Source organism: Trachemys scripta, chromosome 20 (genome assembly GCF_013100865.1).
Source record: "Trachemys scripta elegans isolate TJP31775 chromosome 20, CAS_Tse_1.0, whole genome shotgun sequence".
NCBI lineage: Eukaryota > Metazoa > Chordata > Testudines > Emydidae > Trachemys > Trachemys scripta.
The window spans coordinates 17,389,480-17,409,190 of NC_048317.1; the positions used below are offsets into that span (position 1 = coordinate 17,389,480).

Here is a 19,711-nt window from a genome sequence, read left to right on the forward strand (position 1 = left end):
TGCCGAACGTTGCTGACCCCTGGACTAGATGATTTTTTGAGGTTCCTTCCATCCCTATATTTCTATAGAGAAGGCTCACAGAATCAAACTAGGATATTTCAGGCTTGGAATTCCCTCTAGGTGTATCTCCAGCTTCCCTTTGTTACCACCAGTGAAGTGTAGATAAGGTTTGGCATTTCTATCACTGTGTCACATAACCTTGCCAACACAGTGATTAAATTGCTGATCTTGTCTCTACAGCTTCTACTAGGTCTATTTATTGATGATAAATACCCACTGAGACTTACAGACCCCAAAACTCCTAGTGTACACAAATTCAACCTCATACCAGTTTGAGAAGGGCTAGGGTACTGACATTCCTACCGCAGTGCTGTCTCTAGACCAGGGATCGGCAACCTTCGGCACACAGCCTGGACCGGTTTGTTTACCTGCCGCGTCCGCAGGTTCGGCCGATCATGGCTCCCACTGGCCGCGGTTCGCTGCTCCAGGCCAATGGGGGCTGCGGGAAGCGGCGCGGGTCGAGGGATGTGCTGGCCGCCACATCCCATAGCCCCCATTGGCCTGGAGCGGCGAACCGCAGCCTGTGGGAGCTACGATTGGCCGAACCTGCGGACGCGGCAGATAAACAAATCGGCCTGGCTCGCCAGGGTGCTTACCCTGGTAGGCCAAAGGTTGCCGATCCCTGCTCTAGACCCTTCTCAGAGGCTTCCTTCTAAAAATTGGGCTCAGATAATAGGTGCCTGATAAATTTGAATCCCCTCTTGCAGATTGCAGGGAAAAGGAACGTTCTCTTTCCTACTCCCCCCATTCCCTGAGTTGCTGTGGTGTAGTTGTGCTAACTCTCCCCCAGTCTCCTTTTTTTCAGGTCTCTCCAGTGAATAGCTCTAGGATTTGCTTCTGTGGGTGAAACTGACTCGATGTTTTTGGTCAGTTTCTCGGCTGCTTATAGGGTTCTGAAAAGCAGCAGTGAAATCCAACTAGATTGATCAGTTTTCACTTTGCTGCGGGTTGGGAATGCTCTGAGCAGTAGCTGGGGCAAGGGAGCTGTGTGTACAGACCTAGAAAGACAGCACTGTATTGGTTTATATTTTCTCCATCTGTAAAAGGTTATTTTTGCAACAGTAATAGCTGAATTTTTTTTTGTTTTTTAAGGCAAAGTTGCAATAAAATGTTAACATGCTATATTGTAGGTTACTTATTATGTATTGAGGATCAGGTTAATATTCAAAGAACCTGACTAAAGATTCTGGCTTTCTGGCTGAGGAGTCGTTTTAAACAAATCCTTGGATTCTGCTGAAGTTGATAGTACTTACCTGGGAAAGCCTCCTCCGTGGCCAGACAAGTGGATTTGTCAAGCCTTGTTCATTTTCACATTAGACCTCTGGTTCCAATTTGGTTATTTATAGCCATGTCCTTGGTGCTCCTCACTGGTATTTGAACACTTCACCGCATTAAATATCACACCAGTTACCTTTGGAAGGCAGAGCTTTCTACACCTTCCTTCTGCTAGGCTGGTTTCTTACAGAGGTGTAGGGGCTGGTTGTTGATCACTTCTACATTGAGAATCTTGCACTCTGGCTGTTTGGATGAAGACGGAGATTTTCTCTTCTCTATTGGCTTTCCTTCTAACTAATACATGAAGAATCTTTATTTCCCTTGTGTAGCTGGCCTAGCATGTGGAACTGTGAGTGGCTCAGGGAAAGCTGCCATAGTGGCTTTGGATTTCAGACTTCTTCTGAATAATCTGTATTTAGTTTCCAGAATCTTGCTCCTACATTTCCCTGTGGTGTTGGTAATAACCAGGGGTCCTAGAAATCCATTTGCCATGGAAAAATGCTGAATTTACATTTTTACAGAGAATCTTTGGTTTTTACATTGTGTGTGTGGGGGGGGACGGGGGGACATATACAGTAGAACCCTGTTTATCCAAGCCTTCATTATCTGGCTCTCCATGTTAACTGAACCAGCAGCTGCCTGCAGGTGACCGCCCGAGCCCCGCTGCAGTCACTCCCTGGTGGCTAATGGTTCGGTTAATACAGAGAGCTGGATTATGGAGGCTTGGATAAATGGGGGTCTACTGTAGATCAATAAAACATTGTGTTCAACTGATCCCTATAGTGGCTAGAGAAACTGAAGTTCAGCATTTCATTTTGATCATGGAAAAACGCGGATTTTTATGTTTTATTACTGGAGAATTTCAGGGGGTTTATCACAGGAACCTGGGATCCCTGGTGATAATATGGACCAGCGATAGAGACAGGCTCCGCCTCAACTTTCTATTGTGCTGTTTACATGCTGTATGAGAGCCTTCCTAGTAGCACCCTGTAGGCAAATTACCTGGCTGTTGTCATGATAAGTCTGACTCTTCTACCTATGCTCCTGGTAGGGGGTTCTTGTCATCAGGACAGCTTATGTATGTTACATTTAGTATTGCAAATGAATTGGTTGTCTTAGTCCAGCTCTTAGCAGCGAGGTGTTCACTATGAATATCATCCTACTACCCTTTTTAAGGAAGAGGCAGTCCCTATTTTTTGGTAACACATTTACCATTTTCCTGTTGTGTTCCTCGGTGGCAATGTCCGTGGAGAAGTTGAAGAGGGGACAGGCTGTGGAGACTTGGCAGTAGTCAATCCCTCCAGCACAGGGTTGAAGCCCAGGTGGAAGGGTAGTGTATAGTGCCCATGCTGCACTTGTTCTCTCTCCTCAACTGTATGGTCCTTGTCACCATAGTGTCTGAATGCCTCACACACATGAGTGAATTTACACTCACAGATTTCCTGGTGGAGAGAGCAGTGTCATCCCCACTTCATATATGAAGAACTAAGGTGCCTAGAGATTCAGGGTGGACTTTCAAACTCACCAAAGTGACTTAGACCTCACATCCCATTAGTACTCAGAGGGATTTATGCTTTTGAAAACTCACCCCTCGCGGAGAGTCTGTGATAGAGCAGGGAACTGAACCCAGATCTCCTGAGCCTCTGTGCAGTGCCTTAAATGCAGGAATCCTCCTCCTGGTCTACGGCTAGAGGACGCAGTCGCAGGCTCTTCGCTCAGCACCTTTTAACAAAGTGAAATTAGGAAAGAACATTTTAGGGAGGAGACATTGAAGTTTATGCTCCCAGGTTAAAAATTATATTTTAAATCAACTTCCTTATAATTCACCTTAAACTATTGAAATGAAAAGAAGCTTTACAGTTTCATTTCACTATATACAGATAATGTGAAGTTTACTTTTTGCTGCTCTCTCAAATTGGTTACCAAAACAGTTTGTCTTTTTGTTGTTGTTGTTGTTGGTATTCATGTTGATTTTGGAGATGGTTTAAGGTTGCAAACACCAGAGAGGAAAGTTTTATTAAAAACAAAAAATCATCCATTAGAATAAAAAACTTGCCCTAGGTTTGGTAAAAGTCTGTTCTACAAAATCAAAATTTTGTAGCTAAATTGGACCTGACAGTGTCTCTTTAAACAGGAATCTAGCATTGCATCCTGTGATGTGACTTCTGTTTGCAGAGAGATTCCAATTGTGGAATTGCCCACATTGTTAAATGGGGGAATTTGTATTGACATACTTGCATCTTTCATTTAGTTCAGTGTCAGTACGTCCTTGTGCTAGCTTTCCTGACTGTCGCTGTGGACTTGTGTAGGGCTTAGCCCAGGGATCTCAAACTCAAATCACCACAAGGGCCATATGAGGACTAGTACATTGGCCGGAGGGCTGTATCACTGACACCTTTTCATATAAAGGTACAAAAGTGCCCCCCTACCCCCGTTCCACCCTTTTCATGAGGCCTCACTCCTGCCCTGTGTCTTCCCAACCCTTCCCCGCCCCCATTCCAACCCCTTCCCCAAATCCCCACCCCAGCCCTGCCTCTTCTCCGCCTCCTCCCCTGAGCGCGCGGCTCCCCGCTCCTCCCCACACTCTCCTGGAAAGTGCTAAGCACCGCCAAACAGCTGTCTGGCAGCGGGAAGCGCCTGGAGGTAGGCAGAGGAGCGGAGATGTGGCGCGCTGGGGCAGCAGGGGAGGGGAGCTTGGCGGCTGCGGGAAATAACTCTGGGGGGGGGGCACGGGGAGCTTGGCGGGCGCAACAAATAACTTGGCGGGCCGCGTGTTTGAGACCCTTGGCTTAGCCATTTATTTTAGGAATTTTCAATCGGGGTTTAGGCCAGGGTCTCAAACACGCGGCCCGCGAGCCCCTCGCAGCCCCCCCCCCGCCCCCCCTAGTGTTTACCAGAGCGGCTCCATCCGGACCTGCACCGGGAGCAGGGCATGCTCCGTGCCTGCCTGCCCTACCCTGTGCAGCTCCGGGAAGAGGCTGGAACGTGGGGAAGGGGGAGGGGCTGTGTGTGGCTGTTGCTTTAGGCAGCGCCCCCAGCAGCTCCCATTGGCCGGGAACAGGGAACCGTGGCCAATGGGAGCTGCTGGCGGCGGTGCCTCAAGCAACAGAAACACACAGCCCCTCCGCCCCCCCTTCCCCACGTTCCAGCCTCTTCCCGGAGCTGCACAGGGTAGGGCAGGCAGGCACGGAGCATGCCCTGCTCCCAGTGCAGGTCCGGATGGAGCCGCTCTGGTAAACACTAGGGGAGGGCGGGGGGGCTGCGAGGGGCTCGCGGGCGGGCAGGCAGGCAGGGAAGGCAGGAAGCCTGCCCTGCCCCCGGTATGCGCCGGGCCAGATCCTGTCCCCCGAACTCCTCCTGCAGCCGAACCCCCTGCCCTGAGCCCCTGTCGCACCCTGCACCCCGACCCTCTGCCATACCCTACACCCTGACCCCCGCCTCACCCCGCATCCCTCCTGCATCCCAACCCACTGCCCTGAGCCCCATGCCGCACCCTGCACCCCTGCCCTGAACCCCCTGCTGTACCCCTCACCCCTCCTGCACCCCACACCCCACCTCCCTGCCCTGAGCCCCCACCACACCCCTCCTGCACCCCCTGGGGGCAGGGAGGGGGCAGAGTTGGGGTGGGGATTTCGGGGAAGGGGTGGAATGGGGGCAGGGAAGGGGTGGGAAGAGGCGGGGCAGAGGTGGGGCCTCATGGAAGGGGTGGAGTGGGGGCGGGGCCAAGGGTGGCGCGGAGGGGGGGAGAGATGTCAGTAATGCGGCCCTCGGGCCAATGTACTAGACCTCATGTAGCCCTCATGGTCATTTGAGTTTGAGACCCCTGGTTTAGGCAGTATGCTATATATCACTTGGTACAAGTGAAACTGGCCTTCAGACCTCCTGTGACCTGGCTAAGAAGGGAAGCATGACCTTTGACCTAAATGTCTGGAGTAAATCTCCAGCTGGCTTTCTTATGACAAAAGTACAAATCCTTTGACTTGTTGGAAACAGACTTACTAGCCAGCCCTCCTCAAACTGGGAAGCAAACACACATCAGCAGCTAGGACTTGCATTGCAGCAGTACCAGGAAAAATATTTCCTGCCTCCATGTCCAATTCCTCTTACTAATTGCACAGAATTGTCATGTGCAATTCAAACTTCAAGTGCCATGCTGGAAATTGGGTTACTCTCATCGCCAGGTTAATACTACATTTCCATGTGTTTCTTTAATAAATGTCAGGTCTCTCTCTCTTTGTTAGAGAGCAAGAACAACCCCCCACCGGGGAGCACAGAGATTGGCATATGCTCTTCTTACTAATTTGTGCTGCTGCCGCTGCTATAAATTTAAAGTTGCTCGCTTATTGGAGAAAGACCGTTCTGGTTTCAGAAGGCTTGACAGTATTGTCCACATTAGCAATAGGAGATTTTCCAAGCAGTTTGGGATGAAAGGATACTTTTTCTTCTCCACTGCTGCATATTTATTTAATATTGCAGACACTTGTACCATGCAGAGCTGGGAATTTTATCATGTTTATTTCTTTTGTCCCTAGACATCTTCAGGTAGCTAAAGCCGAGCTAGTTCCAGCCTAAGGACGGCAGCAAGCGGTATAATGCGGAAGCCAGGCCCTCAGAAAGGTAAGTGGTAATGCTCGGTCTAGGCAAAGGCCCCTTGGTTAATTGGGTATGAATCAGTTGCAGATCATTAGAGAGTTGGTATGAAGATGGAGAGGAAGCGCTGGGACCTGTGTCCCAGTCTGGGGCAAAGCCCGAAGAGAAGGGAGTGGAGTAGGTCTCACTTGGACCCCTTGGACAGTAGTCCAGATGGGTAGAAGAAAAGAAAAATCTCTGTTGTCATTTAGTCCATCCCCGTGCCAGTGCAGTCTGCTCACGAGAGACACAGAGCTGAACTGCTATGGAGACCTCTCCGTCCCAGTGATGCTGCAGGGTGCCGCCAGGTCAGGGCAGAGATCACTGGGGGAGTAGCATGGGAGAGCTCACACTGCCGCTATCTGCGCTGTATCTGCTTCCTAGGTAAAACTTCAGTTCCCATTGCTGCAGAGTCCCTTCACCATCTTGTGCACGATAATAACTGTCACAGACCTTTTTAAGGAAGCACTTAGTCTGGCTTGGGTGGCAAGGCCATTTGAAGGGAGCTTTTGCTATCCTCATAGCACCCCTGCAGCATCTGGGGCATCATGTCAGGCAGTGATATTCCACTGTGAAGCCTGGTCCATGCACCATCTGCTAGTGCTCCCAGCATGATCTGAGCTAGTGCTGGCTGTTAGAAGCCTCCCCCTTCTAATGAGGCATGAAACTGAAGACCAGCCTACCTTGTGGAGATCAAATATATCACAGGAACTTAACTCTAGTTGCCTGAATCTTTCATCCCATTACAAGGCTTTTGCAACTGCAAGCACAGGGAGCACTGTGCAGTTACAAGCAAGCTACCTATGTGCTGTTTGCCTAAACAGAAGGATAAACCCAAGCAGTCTGTTTGCATCTTAGCAGTTTGTGGCTTTTGTTCTTTAAAGAAATATTGATTTCCTTTAGTGTTGTTCCATACATGTGCATTTCACTGGAGTGATCTCACCATGCTTTCTACAGAGGATGGGGGAGGGGAGAACAGTAAAGAGTGAAGCAGCCACTGCAGTTTTGTTCACATCTGCCACATGCACATGTTTATTACAGGAGATTTCCATGCTTGATTTCTTCCCCCTTCCCTTTATTTTTTTTTTTATGTCTCCTTTGCTTCTCCAGAGGTTTATCCTACAGGAGCATTATCCTCTTTCTAGCACCACTTGTCCTTTAATGAAGTGAAAGTAAATGACGGAAAACAGGGAGCGCATGCTGGGAGGCAGCTGGAGGGCCTGGAAATAAAAGAGGCAGGTTGATTAGTCAGCAATGTGGCCTCTCACACAGCTTGTCATCTTTTTGCCATGTGGAGCAGGAGGCTAGGCAGTGTTGCCGTTGTGACCTTTGTGTTGTGAATGCAGTGCCATGTGTTCCAGAATCAATGCATGTGCTGGATACAAACTAGTTCCTGTCCTGTTGACCTGGTTTTCTATCATTCACTGAACTTCTTTAGCTAAAGTAATTTGCACAGCGGAGCCCCTGTATTCCTGGAGTTTCCTTCCCCTTTTGTTGGTTTTGTGTGCTGCTTATGAAGGATTTTGCATTAAAAAAAATTAACTGCAGAAATGTGACTTATCCTGCAGAGAACTCAGTAAAGTAATCCAGAATGCCCAAAGTAGTGAGCGTTTGAACAGAAGTATGGTGTGGGGGAGGGGGCATTAAGTGCCCCATAGGTATTCTCCATCTCTGTCTTCTGAGCTTTGTCTGCCCCGTCCTTGCTTTTCTCAAGAGGTGGTAGAGCATTTCCCTCCATGTGCAATATCAGTTGTTAGTCTGCCTGGGAACGCTGATTGCCCAAAGGCACATTCTGATTGGCCGTTTGGGCTCGTTTTTGATGGTCACAGTTATGCACCAAGTCCAGTGAGTCACATGTGGGGTGTCCTCACTATTACATTGACTGTATGTGACAGCAAAGGGAGGTGCTTTGGAAGCTCTGGGGAAAATGAGGAGCTGAAGGAGAAAATGGCTGTTTTAACCTGGCCTCTCCCGTAGGTGGTCCAGTTGCCCTTTCAGCAGCAGTTTGTGGCTCTTTCAGCTTCTTGTTGAGAGCTTTTAAATCCATTTCCCTACATCTTTTTCTCATATCCTTTCACTAAAAACTCCTTTTCATGGTGGAAGAGTCTATTACATAGAGCTTCACAAAATTACTTCTGAAAACAGCGTTAAAATAGCTTTAAAAATGCAATGTAAAATAAATGAGTTAGACTGTAATGGCAATAAGGCATGTCGGGCTGTGCGTTCATCAGCTACCAGTGCATGATGCAGCCTCGTTTGATAAGCAGCTCACCCAAACAGGGACTAATAGCCTATTAATGCATGGTCTGTCGGGCTTCCATGTGTGGAGTTGCCTGTTTTGTTGCTTATCACACTTTGGGAAGGGTCTTGAGAATCCCTCCATTTTTATGCCACTTCAGTCTGTGGCCACCATCCTTGTGAGCAAAGAGGACTTGAAGTGACAGCCTGTGGAGCCATCAGCACCATTTCTTGAGCAGCCAGTGGGATGCTATCTAGCTGAATTTGGCTCTCTCTGCAGGAGTTGAGCAATACTCAGTGTCTCAGGCCCTGGTGACCTGGGCAGCGAGCACCCCAAATTGGAGCTCAGACTCCTTATACTTTGTGTGTGATCCTTCAGGACTTTGGAGGAAACCCATTGATGTCCAAGCCCCTGGATCACCAGAAGAGGGGCTAGGTGGATGGTGGGGAAGGGAATAGCTGCATTGATCTTTATTTGGAAATGGGGATCTGATCCAGGCTTCCCCCTCCCATAAAACAGCACAGGGGGAGGCAGTCCCCTTTCACTTTCATTTCCCCCCCCTCAGAGTCTGTCCCTGAAGCCTACCAGCCTTTAGCCTCGTTTAAAATGTTAAAAACTAGAAGGTGAAAGGGTTTGTTCCTTGCCTCTTGGCTCATCGTTAATGATGAATATTAGCAGGTGAGAGTTGGTAGAGACTGAGACCCAGCAGACACCTGAGGCCCAATTTTCCTTCTCTTGAGCTCAGTGGGATGAGGCAGATGTAAACTGAGATGGGGGCTTGGTAGATTCTGCGGTGGATGTTGATGGGGAGAGAGCGAGTCAAACAGAGGGAGCTTCCCTCTTGTCCAGGGGTCAGTTCTTCCCTGGGAGTTACAAAGGGCCTGTGAGTCAGAGGAAACCAAGTCAGTGTCCAGTGTGTAGCTGTGTGACCACCTCATGCTGAAGACTAGAGCTGAATCAGGCAGGCTTCCTCATTCACATGAATGCTTTGTTTCTTATCTTAGCCATAGACTGGAAAGATGGTAGAAAGCACAAGTATGGCCGCCCATCAGAGTCTCCTTCCCAGTACCAAGGTAAGAAGGTGCTTCTCAGCTCCCTCTTGTTCCTCTCCTTGAGGTCATTGAATCGCCGAGAACCGAAACTCACCGCATATGCTGGAAAACTGATGCAAACTGCATGTAAGGGGCCTTGCCCGTAGCAGTAGTATGTAGAAATGACTGTTTGCACGAGGGTATGTGTTCTCTGGCACTATAGGGTTTCCTTACTTCTAGGTGAACTGTTTCTTTCACATTCATGTGAAATGGTTAATCCAGGCCCAGTCCTGTGGGTGCGATTGTGACTGCACATTCCCATTTTTCCAGCAGCAGGATGTTGGCGTCCACCCCAGTAGACTGGAGCCCCTTGTGAGTCAGCATAGCTGGCAGTCTCTTAGGAGCTGAGGACAAGGTCTGGAGTTAGCAGCATGAGAGTTACTCACTCCTTCCCTCCCTTAGAGACCGTTGGCAGGACAGGTTGTGGTAGTGTGCAGAGCATCTGCAGATTAAGTTTATAAAACTGACAGTTCCTGCTGTCTTTCAGAAGAGAGGTCTGGGTGAGTTCTGACTGCTTGGGGCAGTGTAATTTCTGACAAGGCCCCACTTTTTACCTATCTTTATAATCTGGGTTTGTTAGTAAGGTTTAATTTACAGATTCCCCACTAAACGCATCCACTGAGTCATAAGAAATTAACAAAGCATTCCCAGAGTGAATAGTTCCTAACATAGAGCACTGCATGCCTTTGTGTAGGGCGTTCTTATGTTTCTTAGAGCCATTAAAACAGCTCCCTGAGGTGCATGGGGGCTCTATGTTGTAGGGAAGTGTTGGGTCTCTGTGTGTCATTGGGCCCTGAGGTATATCCTAGGGGGCAACTCGGGATTCTCATCTGTGTCTCAGGACTCTGCCTGAAGTCATGAGCATTATCCACCATCATAGGGCGGCCATCATGGCTTGGAGAATCCTGCCTAGGCCCCTCCTGGTGGTCTGTAGGGGCTCCTTCATGATCTCTGTTTTGCTGGGTGCTGCATCGTTCGAGGGCATGGGGAGGGATGTACTTTTTTCAGGGACAAGATTGATTTGAAATGGTGCCTCTCTCTGAAATTTGATAATGTGGTGTGGTTTGCTCTCCTTTCTCATTCTCCAGCCCATGCTGAAAGTCTCCACGCCCTCAGTCAGGATGAGGAATTGCTCAAGAGCTGCACTGTGCTCAGGATCAGTTAATTGTCTATAAACTGAACAAGGACTTGTGTAACAATAGGAATCCCCTCACTACAACGAATGCTGACTTGCATGTCACAAACTCCACCACACTTGGCTGTGACAGTGCAGATACAGCTGCTTTCTGGGTGACAAAGTGTGACAAAATGGGAATTTTTCATAATATTTTGTATGACTGTTATGTGTGCCTGAGTTTCTCCTATGTGCTCCGTGGTTAACTAGATGGGGAGAAAAGGGTGTTTGTTCATTGTAGAGACCTAGAGATCCAGGTGTAACTGTCGTGTAGCTGTCTGGGCGCTGGCCCCAGACAATGGCCCAACCAGTTGGTACCTAGCAACTAACGATTGGGGGAGCCCACCCGCTACAGGAAGCCAGCCAGTTTTGACCAGCTGGAGAGCAAAGAGCAAGATGACCATTTTTGTATGGGAAACCAGAACAAAGGGCAGAGGAAGGCCCCTGTGGGGGTCATTATGTGTGGGCTGCTGGAAGCAGGGCTCACTCTTCTGGACTGAGACTAAAAGGGCGGGAAGAGAGCTCTGGGCTCCAAACTGACCCAGATAGACCAGGCTGTAACTTTCTGTTCTCTGTGATAACCAAGGACTTTCTATGCTGTGTTCCAGACATCTAGTAAACCTTCTGCTTTTACAACGCTGGCTCAGAGTCCAGAGTTGGGGGGTGCATTGCTCCCTTTGGGTGGGTAAGTCTTCCCACGTGCCCAATTCAGGTGGACTTGCTGAGGGGAGCTTATGGTGTGAAGCAGGGGTGCTGAAGGCTCCAAGTCTTGGTCCCAGGAGGCAGTAAAGCCAAGGGACTTACCCCAGTGAGAGTATGACCCTAAGGGGGTTAACACATTGAAGGTGTTCCTCCCAGGGACTGTTCCAGAGCCGCGCGAGAGCACCAGACTCCTGGATCTGTGACACTGGGTCCTAAACACAATGTGAAAATGTTTCCTGGCAGAGTTAAAACTGGACCAAGGCACCTCTTAGGACAAGGGAGTGGCAGCACATACTGTTCTAAACCAATTAATCCTGAGTGAGTTCTTATTCTGTGTGTGGCAGGGCAAGAAGGTGGAGTGCACTATGAGTTTCACTGGTACTTGTGGTGAATGTGAAACCTAGATTAACAGCTCTGTGTTAGCGAGAACCCTTGGAAATTACAGTAAAGTAGGAGCTGCAGGAATTCTGCTGTCATCAATGAGAGCCTGGCTGCTTGGGAGGGTGAAGTCTTGCATTTTGGAAAGCCACTAATGTGATTGGAATTGCAAGCAGAGAAGACACTTGCATTGTCATTTTCCTATACTGAATCTGGCTCACGTATGGGCTGCAGACTTTAATGGGATGCCTTGATCTGGGTAGGGCAAATTCTCCTTGCACAGATGTGACACGAAATGCACATGCATCATGTTCAATAGGAGTGATGACCCTTGAGGATTGAAATGCTAATGGAGCCCAAAACAGATTTCATTTAAACACATAAAAACTCCAGCTTCATTAAAATTCCAGGCAAAAGAATTGCATTAAGTACAACATATGGTTGTGAATTTAAACCAATGCAAGTCAGGGAGTTAAGACTTACGTTGGTCACAAGTCCCGTAGCTTGACCCCTTGTGCACACGGGGTGTTTTTCTCTAGTACGTGGTTTTTAAAGTGGGCTAGGGCCCAATTCTGCCACTTTTACTCACACTGATTAATCCCTTCATTGAGGATACTCGTGGAGCAAGGCACTGCCTAGAGCAAAGAAGAGTGACAGAATTGGGCTTTTAATCAATGCTGGCCAAGTTACTCGGGGTGGTGCAGCTTTGAACGTCTTGGCTCTTGTGTGTTTAAGCCCCAGTTGTAACTCTGTATTCTGGCATGTTCCTCACATAATTCCCTGGGTTTGTTATTTTGTAAGCGTACTGGTTTATTTGACTCTGCTGAATAACGGCTATTTGAATGTGTGATCATTCGGGTTCATGTAAGAGAGGTGCTGCCTGTATATTGGCCAAGGGGGGGGGGGGGGGGGGGGCAGGGTCTGACGAGAAGTGACTTTAGTGCTAGGGAAAGATGCCAGCCAGTGCTAGAGACCAACCTCTTTTCCCATAGAGCAGGCATCAGCAAGGCAAGCTTTTCTCTCTCTGCTCCGTCCACATGCTTCACTTTTCTCTCTCTGCTCCGTCCACATGCTTCACTTTTCTCTCTCTGCTCCGTCCACATGCTTCACTGCTTTCTGCTTTTAGGGGTGAGAGAGAGAGAGTTCGGTCTTCATGGTCCATTCAGTCCTCGGCACCTCTGCTGAGTCAGCCTGCAAGGGGCCCAATTAGCTCCAGTTGAGATGCTAGTTGATGTGAAGTGAAGAGCTCACTAAGAACTGGACTGTAGCCACCAACTCATTTTGTATAAGCCACTGAACAGCCATTCAGTAATGTTCAGTTGCTACCAACCTGGGCCCTAGAGGCAGAATGATCCATAGCCCACTATCGTATCTGATTTATTTAAAGCTAGCAAAACATACAAATAGTAACAGAATACTGAAAACCGAATATTTGGCCCGTGTTATACGGGAGGTCGGAGTAGCTGATCACAGTGGTCCCTTCTGGTATTCTAACCTGTGAATGTACCATTCCTTTAAGATGTCATCAGAAGGGGGTTTGGCATCTGGCTCCTGTGCTCTCTGTAGAGTGTGCACCAGGGGTGCGAGGCTCCAGTGCAGATAGAGGTGGAATTGAATGTGCAAGTTAATAATCATGTTTGGATCAATTTGGGGAGGGACCTGAGAAGCCAAGGTTAAGATGAGAAGCCAAGGTTAAGATGACCAAGCCTAATATAGCTGTATTAAATTGTTTGCTCTGTTTCCTAGTGCAGAGCTCCGGATATGTTCTCTACTCCCTGGCCAAAAAAAGTTTTGGATGTATCCTGCCCTGTTCTGCATCACTGACTGCTTTCCCTTCCTTGACAAAACTCTTGTGTCAGTCTACTTGGAATCTGTAAAATGGGGTAATGATATTTGCCCACCTTTGTAAAGCACTTTGAGATCTATGGATGAAAAGCATTATACAAAGGGCTAGGAATTTTTATCACTTCTGCTACTAATACATTTCATTTGTGTAGCATGCACAAGTGTAAGTCATCCAAAGTTCATTGTAAGTTATCTGTGCCATTCATTGTCTGAGGGAGTGATTTTTTTTAAAAAGAAATGTCCTGTAATTAAATGTGTGCATATGTATATAAAGGTATTACCAATACAAGATTGTGGGGCCCTACGTGTGCCACATTTGTTCTTATTTTTTTTAAAAAAGTCAGTTTTCATTAAACAGAGAAATCCTCTATCCCCCCTTTTTTGCTTCAATTCTTTAAAAATAAATTACTAAAAAAGCCCTTGAGAGCTGTGAGTCTCTGTTTCACTGCTGTATGTCTGCTCACATTATAGTGCGATGGCAGCAAACAACACTAGAGTTTAAGCTTACATAAGTTTCCATCCTAACACTCTGTTTTCAGTGGCACACAGCTTTCTTAAAAATCCACTGTTCAGTCTGGAATCTTCTAGGTCTGGTCTCTGCCAAAAGGTGGATTGATTTAGAAAGTTCGAGCAGAAAGGCTTTGACTGATGTTGCATAAGAGGAGAGAGGAGAAAAATAAACCCACTTCTCCCATAGTTTAAAAAAGAAAAGCTTTTTTGGGTAAAAATCTTAAAAGCACCTCAACCCCCTTTTCAAAAGTGATTTAAGCACGTAGAGTCTGTGCAGGTTGGTTTAAACCTGGCTTATACTGATTTAGTTTGTAAGACATGTAAGAATGTCCACTCACAAGTTGCACTTGTTTAACTAAACCAGTTTAAAATCACAGCTTTAGTTAAACTGGGACAACTTTTGTGTGTAAACCAGCCTCAGTTTGCTTTGCAGTTAAGCCTTTCATCCTCTGGATTGCAGCTATGGGAGGCCATGCTGTTTGAAGAGACAATGGGTGCTGACTAACTGCTTAAAATACATATCTTAGAGAGAGGAGCACTTACATTAACAATCTGTCAACAGAAATATAGTGGGCCATTATAGCAATGAAACAAGTTTAAGTACAGTGTAAAAGAATGAAAAAACGTGTGCTCTACTAGGGTGCATGTAAGATTATAGACGAATGGTGTTTCTAATGTATTATTTGAGAGATAGTAAGTGATCATGTCCTTACAGATTCTGTCATTGTTCTTCCTGCATATACACATGGGGCAGAGTGAAGGTTGTGTGTATAACATTAACTTTTGCATTTTCAGACCTTTGAGTGTTTAACCACACCACCTTATATTTTCTCCTTAATAAAGCTTTTATATCAAATAATAAGCTGATTAAAAACCTGATATTCATAATGGGAACTGTAACTGACTCTATAATTGTTCTGCCACTGGTGCTCTTGTGATGATTTGAAAATAGAGGTCTCATGGGTGCTGTTTGGATGAATAGAAGCTAATGTCATGCAGGTTCTTGTAAAAGATCTTTTCTCATCTGCTCAGTCTAAGTGGCAGGAGTCTTGATCTGCTTGGGCCACTTCAGTAAATTCCTCATTTAATAAGAAGTCTTCTAGGGAAGCGTAACACTTTCCCTGGCCCTGCATATAGCTTTGCAGAGCAGTGCAGACAGTGATAACATGTGCTCAGCCCTTCCCCTAGTGGTGGTTTCCAGCTGAAGGAGCCTTTGCATTGAATAGGATCTCCTCTGTAAATCCCTGCCTGGAGGGTATGTCTGGGCTGCGATTAGACACTCACTTAGTGTCTGCACTGCCACTTTCAGGGCTAAAACTTTAGTCATTCAGGTATGTGAAAAAACACCCCCCTGAGCGACAACCGTTTTAGTGCATAAAAGCGCCAGTAAAGCCAGTGCGTTATCGCCGGGAGCTGCACTCCTGGCGATAAAGCTCTCACCCCTCATTTGGGGGGTGGATTTTTAATCACCAGGAGAGCTCTCCCCCGGCATTAAAGTGTGGTTACACTGCCCACGTCGCCGCCGTGCTGTAACGTGGGCAGTGTAGACCTACCCTTAGACTCTCACGGCTGGCCCTTGCCAGCTGACTTGGGCTCGCGTGGCTCTGGCTAAGGGGCTGTTTAACTGCCGTATAGACATTCGAGCTGCAGTCCTACTGTGCAGGGTCTGAGACCCAGGGCTCCAGCTCCAGCCCGAACATCAGCAGTGCAGTTAAACAGCCCCTTAGCCCCAGCTCCGTGAGCCTGAGTCAGCTGGCATGGGCCAGCCGCAGGTTTTTAATTGCAGTGTAGACAGACCCTAAGCTACGAACTAACGGTCCAGGACAGGTGATTTATTGCTGACCAGTCCACTAATCAGCTACTAGAAACTGTATGATTCCTGCCCAGATCGGTTTGTTTTTTTAAGAGGAAAAAGAGCCCCGGCTAAGAGGGTGTCAGGGTTCCTTCCCCACTCAGAACTTTAGGGTACAGATGTGGGGGACCTGCATGAGAAGCTCTAAGCTCAATTAACAGCTTAGATCTGGTCTGGCTGCCACCACTCCCAAGCACTAATTCCCTTCTCTGGGTAGCCTTGAGAGACTTCACCAATTCCCCGGTGAACACAGATCCAAACCCCTTGGATCTTAAAACAAGGAGAAATTAACCATCCCCCATCCTTTCTCCCACCAACTCCTGGTGGATCCAGATCCAACCCCTTGGATCTAAAAACAAGGAAAAATCAATCAGGTTATTAAAAAAAACTTTTAATTAAAGAAAAGAAAGGTAAAAGAAAACCCTCTGGGAGAGATTAGCATACCAGCTACTCTCACAGACAACCGATTCCAAACACAGAGGATGTTCCCCTGGGCAAAAACTTACACAAAAAATACCCAAACACCCAATTTGATTATTCCTCTAATTGCACAAGACAAGTTACAAAGAAATAAACATAAACCTATTTATTCCCTTCACTAATACTCACTACTTGATAAGGGGCTGAATTCTGGAGCTTTTCCACTCCGGTCAAAAGTGAAACTCTGACTTAGACAAAGGGAACTTCCCTCCTTCCCTTTGAACCAGCTTGTCCTCCCATTGGTTCCTCTGGTCAGGTGTCAGCTAGGCTAGGTGAACTCTTAACCCTTTACAGGTAAAAGAGGCATTAACCCGTAACTATCTGCTTATGACAGGGGGTGACTGAGAGCTCATCCTTCAGTGACTTGTTCTTAGTTCCAAGATTGAGCAGTGTGTTTAATGTATGGCCTGAAGGAGCAAGTCGCTAGGAAACTGCTTTCTCCTCTGGCAGCTTACAGCATCAGGCAGCCTATGGGTCTGTGAGATCAGGGAGAAGAGCAGCTTGTACCCAGCACAGTGCTAACACCTCCCCCCTCCAGCCTGGAAATCCAGGACTTGGGCGGTGCAGAGGCCAGGCCAATTCAAGCCAGTTCTTCTCGTCTCTTGGGTAGAGATCTGGCAATAACGGTGTAAGGAGCCCTGGGTTGCTGTTTTCCTGAGCTTTTTGCTGTTTTCTAGGGTCCCATTTTAATCCCCTTCCCCCCCTCTTTGCAGGTCACTTCACCTGGGATAAATACCTGAAAGAAACATGTGCCATCCCAGCTCCTGCCCATTGCTTCAAGCAGGTAATTTGTTGGGTGGTGTCTCAGGTGCAGGGGGGAGGGTCTGTTTGTGATCCTAGAGCTCCAATTCAGGACAAGCCTTCGAATAGGCTCTGGCCCTTTAATCCAAGAGGGAGGAGCAGCAGGGAAAGCAGACCCTTGGCAGGACTCTGCGTGGTTAAGCAAAGATAAAAGAGATGATGTTCATGGCTTGTATAAATGTATAGAATAACCCAGGGGACTTAACTCTCAGATGTGGATGGGTGGGAACATCAAAGCTCTGTGTCTCTGCTGAGCTCAGGTGCTGGAGGGAAGTGTATATAAGCTGGATCATTGCTTAGTGTAGTTATGATTTAGATTTCACTGGATGCATGCCAGTAAAGGGAGTTTCTTGAACAGCTTCCCTTCTGCAAAATTCCCTGGATCTTGGTAAGCTGTTTCACTGTCTCCTGGGCTGTAGTATCCAGTATCTGGCTATGTTGCCTGGCTTGCGGGCTGCCAAAATCATCAGTCAAGTTGATGTGAGGGCCCAGGACAGAGCTAGCAGGAGGGGGTGGGTTAAGAGGCGTCAGCCAAACTGTCTGTGGAGTTCCAAGATAAGCCTGTGCTACAGCTGGTGCAGGCTAGTGCTTGGAGTGCCTCCCTTACCCACTCCAAATGTATTTGTTTTATTGTGTTTCAAAAGCAAAAGAGACAGTGTGTGTGTGTTTGGGGCTGTTAAATAGCCCCTTGTGTGTTATGCTGGTGGGTGTCTCAGATGGGGCAAGGCCCCAGAAAAGGAGCTGGCTCAAGGTGAAACTTGTGGCGAAAGGCGATAGATTGTGGGTGGCTGGGTGCCAAGGCCTTCGTTCACTGAGCTCTCCTTGCTGCTCTCTGTGGCACCTGTTTCAGCATTGGCAAGGAGGACACTGTCCATCCTCAGCTGCCAGGAGCAGTGGGTCTTGGGGCTGGGGTTCTGGGAAGGAAATGGGGCATATGTGAAGTCCTGGCTCTTGTTCTCTGCAGTCGTACACTCCACCCAGCAATGAATTCAAGATCAGCATGAAACTAGAAGCCCAGGACCCCAGAAACACCACCTCCACCTGCATCGCCACTGTGGTGGGTCTGACAGGCGCACGGCTGCGCCTGCGTCTCGATGGCAGTGACAACAAGAATGACTTCTGGCGGCTGGTGGACTCTGCTGAAATCCAGCCCATAGGGAACTGCGAGAAGAATGGAGGGATGCTGCAGCCGCCTCTAGGTGAGCCTGAAATCCTGTCATCCGACCAATGGAAAACAGCCACAAGCTGTGGGGGGATACCTAGTACCCTTTTTGCTTTCCTGCTCAGTACAGGAAGGCATGGACTGTACTCGCCTACCAGGGCTTGTTTCACACTCTCACACTGTGTGTCTCACTCACCTCCCAACACATACTTGCATTAATGTTGTTGTTACTTCTTGGTTCTTCCTGCAATGCACATATATTCTCTGTAATTTTATTCTTTCAAAGTGTGTTATTTTAGTGTTTTGAGTGGTCAATGCATTTCATAATTTTTATTTCTCTCTTGCACTTAAGTTTAATTCAGTGAGTAGTGAGTTCTAAAATGCCTTAGCTTGTCCTGGCTGGAGTAATTAATTATCCCTATGGTAACTTTTAAAATATATATATTATATCTAGTTTTTTTGTTTCTACTGGTGGCGTACATCTGCACATACCTTGGTGCACATAACAAAATATATTCCACACCTGGATGGAAAAAATTAGAGGGAACATTGGTGCGAGTGGTGGCCAATCTAACTTGCAAGTTACCTACTATTAAAAATCTGTGAAACACAATATATTCTTTTCACACCATCAGCCCTTCTCTCTCAGGGCTTGTCTACGTTACCCGCTGGATCAGTGGGCAGCGATCGATCCAGCAGGGGTCAATACGCGATAAATCGACCGCTGAGCGCTCTCCCATTGACTCTGGTACTCCACCAGGGCAAGAGGCGCAGGCAGAGTCGACGGGAGAACGTCAGCTGTCGACTTACCGCAGTGAAGACACCACTGAAGTCACATAGCTGCAGTCGCGTAACTTCGATCGATTCCCACCCCCTAGTGTAGACCAGGCCTCACTTCCATGTGTTCAGATCATGGTCATGAGCCATAGGATGGAGGGCGCCGTATTGGACCCTGTCAAGTGTAACGTAGAGAATAACCAAGGAGAGGTTTGAGAGTCCAGCTCAGTCATTGCTCCTCAACCTACAGCACTTTCCATTTACTTTCCGGCCATCCAGGCACACCTGTGCCCATGTACTAAGGGCCAGCGCAGAGAATCGGGTGTCAAGTGTAGACGCTGGCTGGAGCACCAGCTGGATGGGTTTAAATCACTCCACTCCTCTTAATTAGGGCTCCCTGCTGGGCAGCAGACTAACTGAGGTCATTGAAATGAAAAAAATACATCTGCTTCAAATAACTCTCAGCCCTGCCTTGAATGAAAGGGACAGACACAGCATTTCATCGTTGTTGTTTTTAAACTTTATTTGGCTACAGTTCTATAAATGGCCCTTTCTTATCTCTCAGTTAAACACCGCTTCACTCCTTAGCGGTGGCCAAATGGGTCTCCAGTGAGCCAAACTGATGCTGACTCTGTCCCAATTCACATGAATGGCAGCTGCCAAGTCCCCATGAGATGTTCCTATAAAGAACTCATCCAGTTAGCACGTCCCTGTAGAAGTGTACCAGGCTGAAAGG

General features: G+C 47.6%; 1 protein-coding gene across 6 annotated transcripts in view; it reads left to right on the forward strand.

The window, feature by feature from the left end:
- Positions 1–19,711, forward strand: part of SCMH1 (Scm polycomb group protein homolog 1) — a 103,323-nt gene that overhangs the window by 19,618 nt on the left and 63,994 nt on the right. For 3 of the 6 annotated variants that reach the window (XM_034753870.1, XM_034753869.1, XM_034753873.1), the window contains exons 2-5: positions 5,868–5,952; positions 9,208–9,276; positions 16,949–17,019; positions 18,001–18,235. In XM_034753870.1, the coding sequence (XP_034609761.1) occupies positions 5,928–5,952; positions 9,208–9,276; positions 16,949–17,019; positions 18,001–18,235 (400 nt within the window). In that variant the 5' untranslated portion in view covers positions 5,868–5,927. Of the gene's footprint in view, positions 1–5,867; positions 5,953–7,180; positions 7,200–9,207; positions 9,277–10,962; positions 11,154–16,948; positions 17,020–18,000; positions 18,236–19,711 lie in introns of those variants that run through there. The other 3 variants (XM_034753874.1, XM_034753872.1, XM_034753871.1) reach the window with 3 other exon arrangements.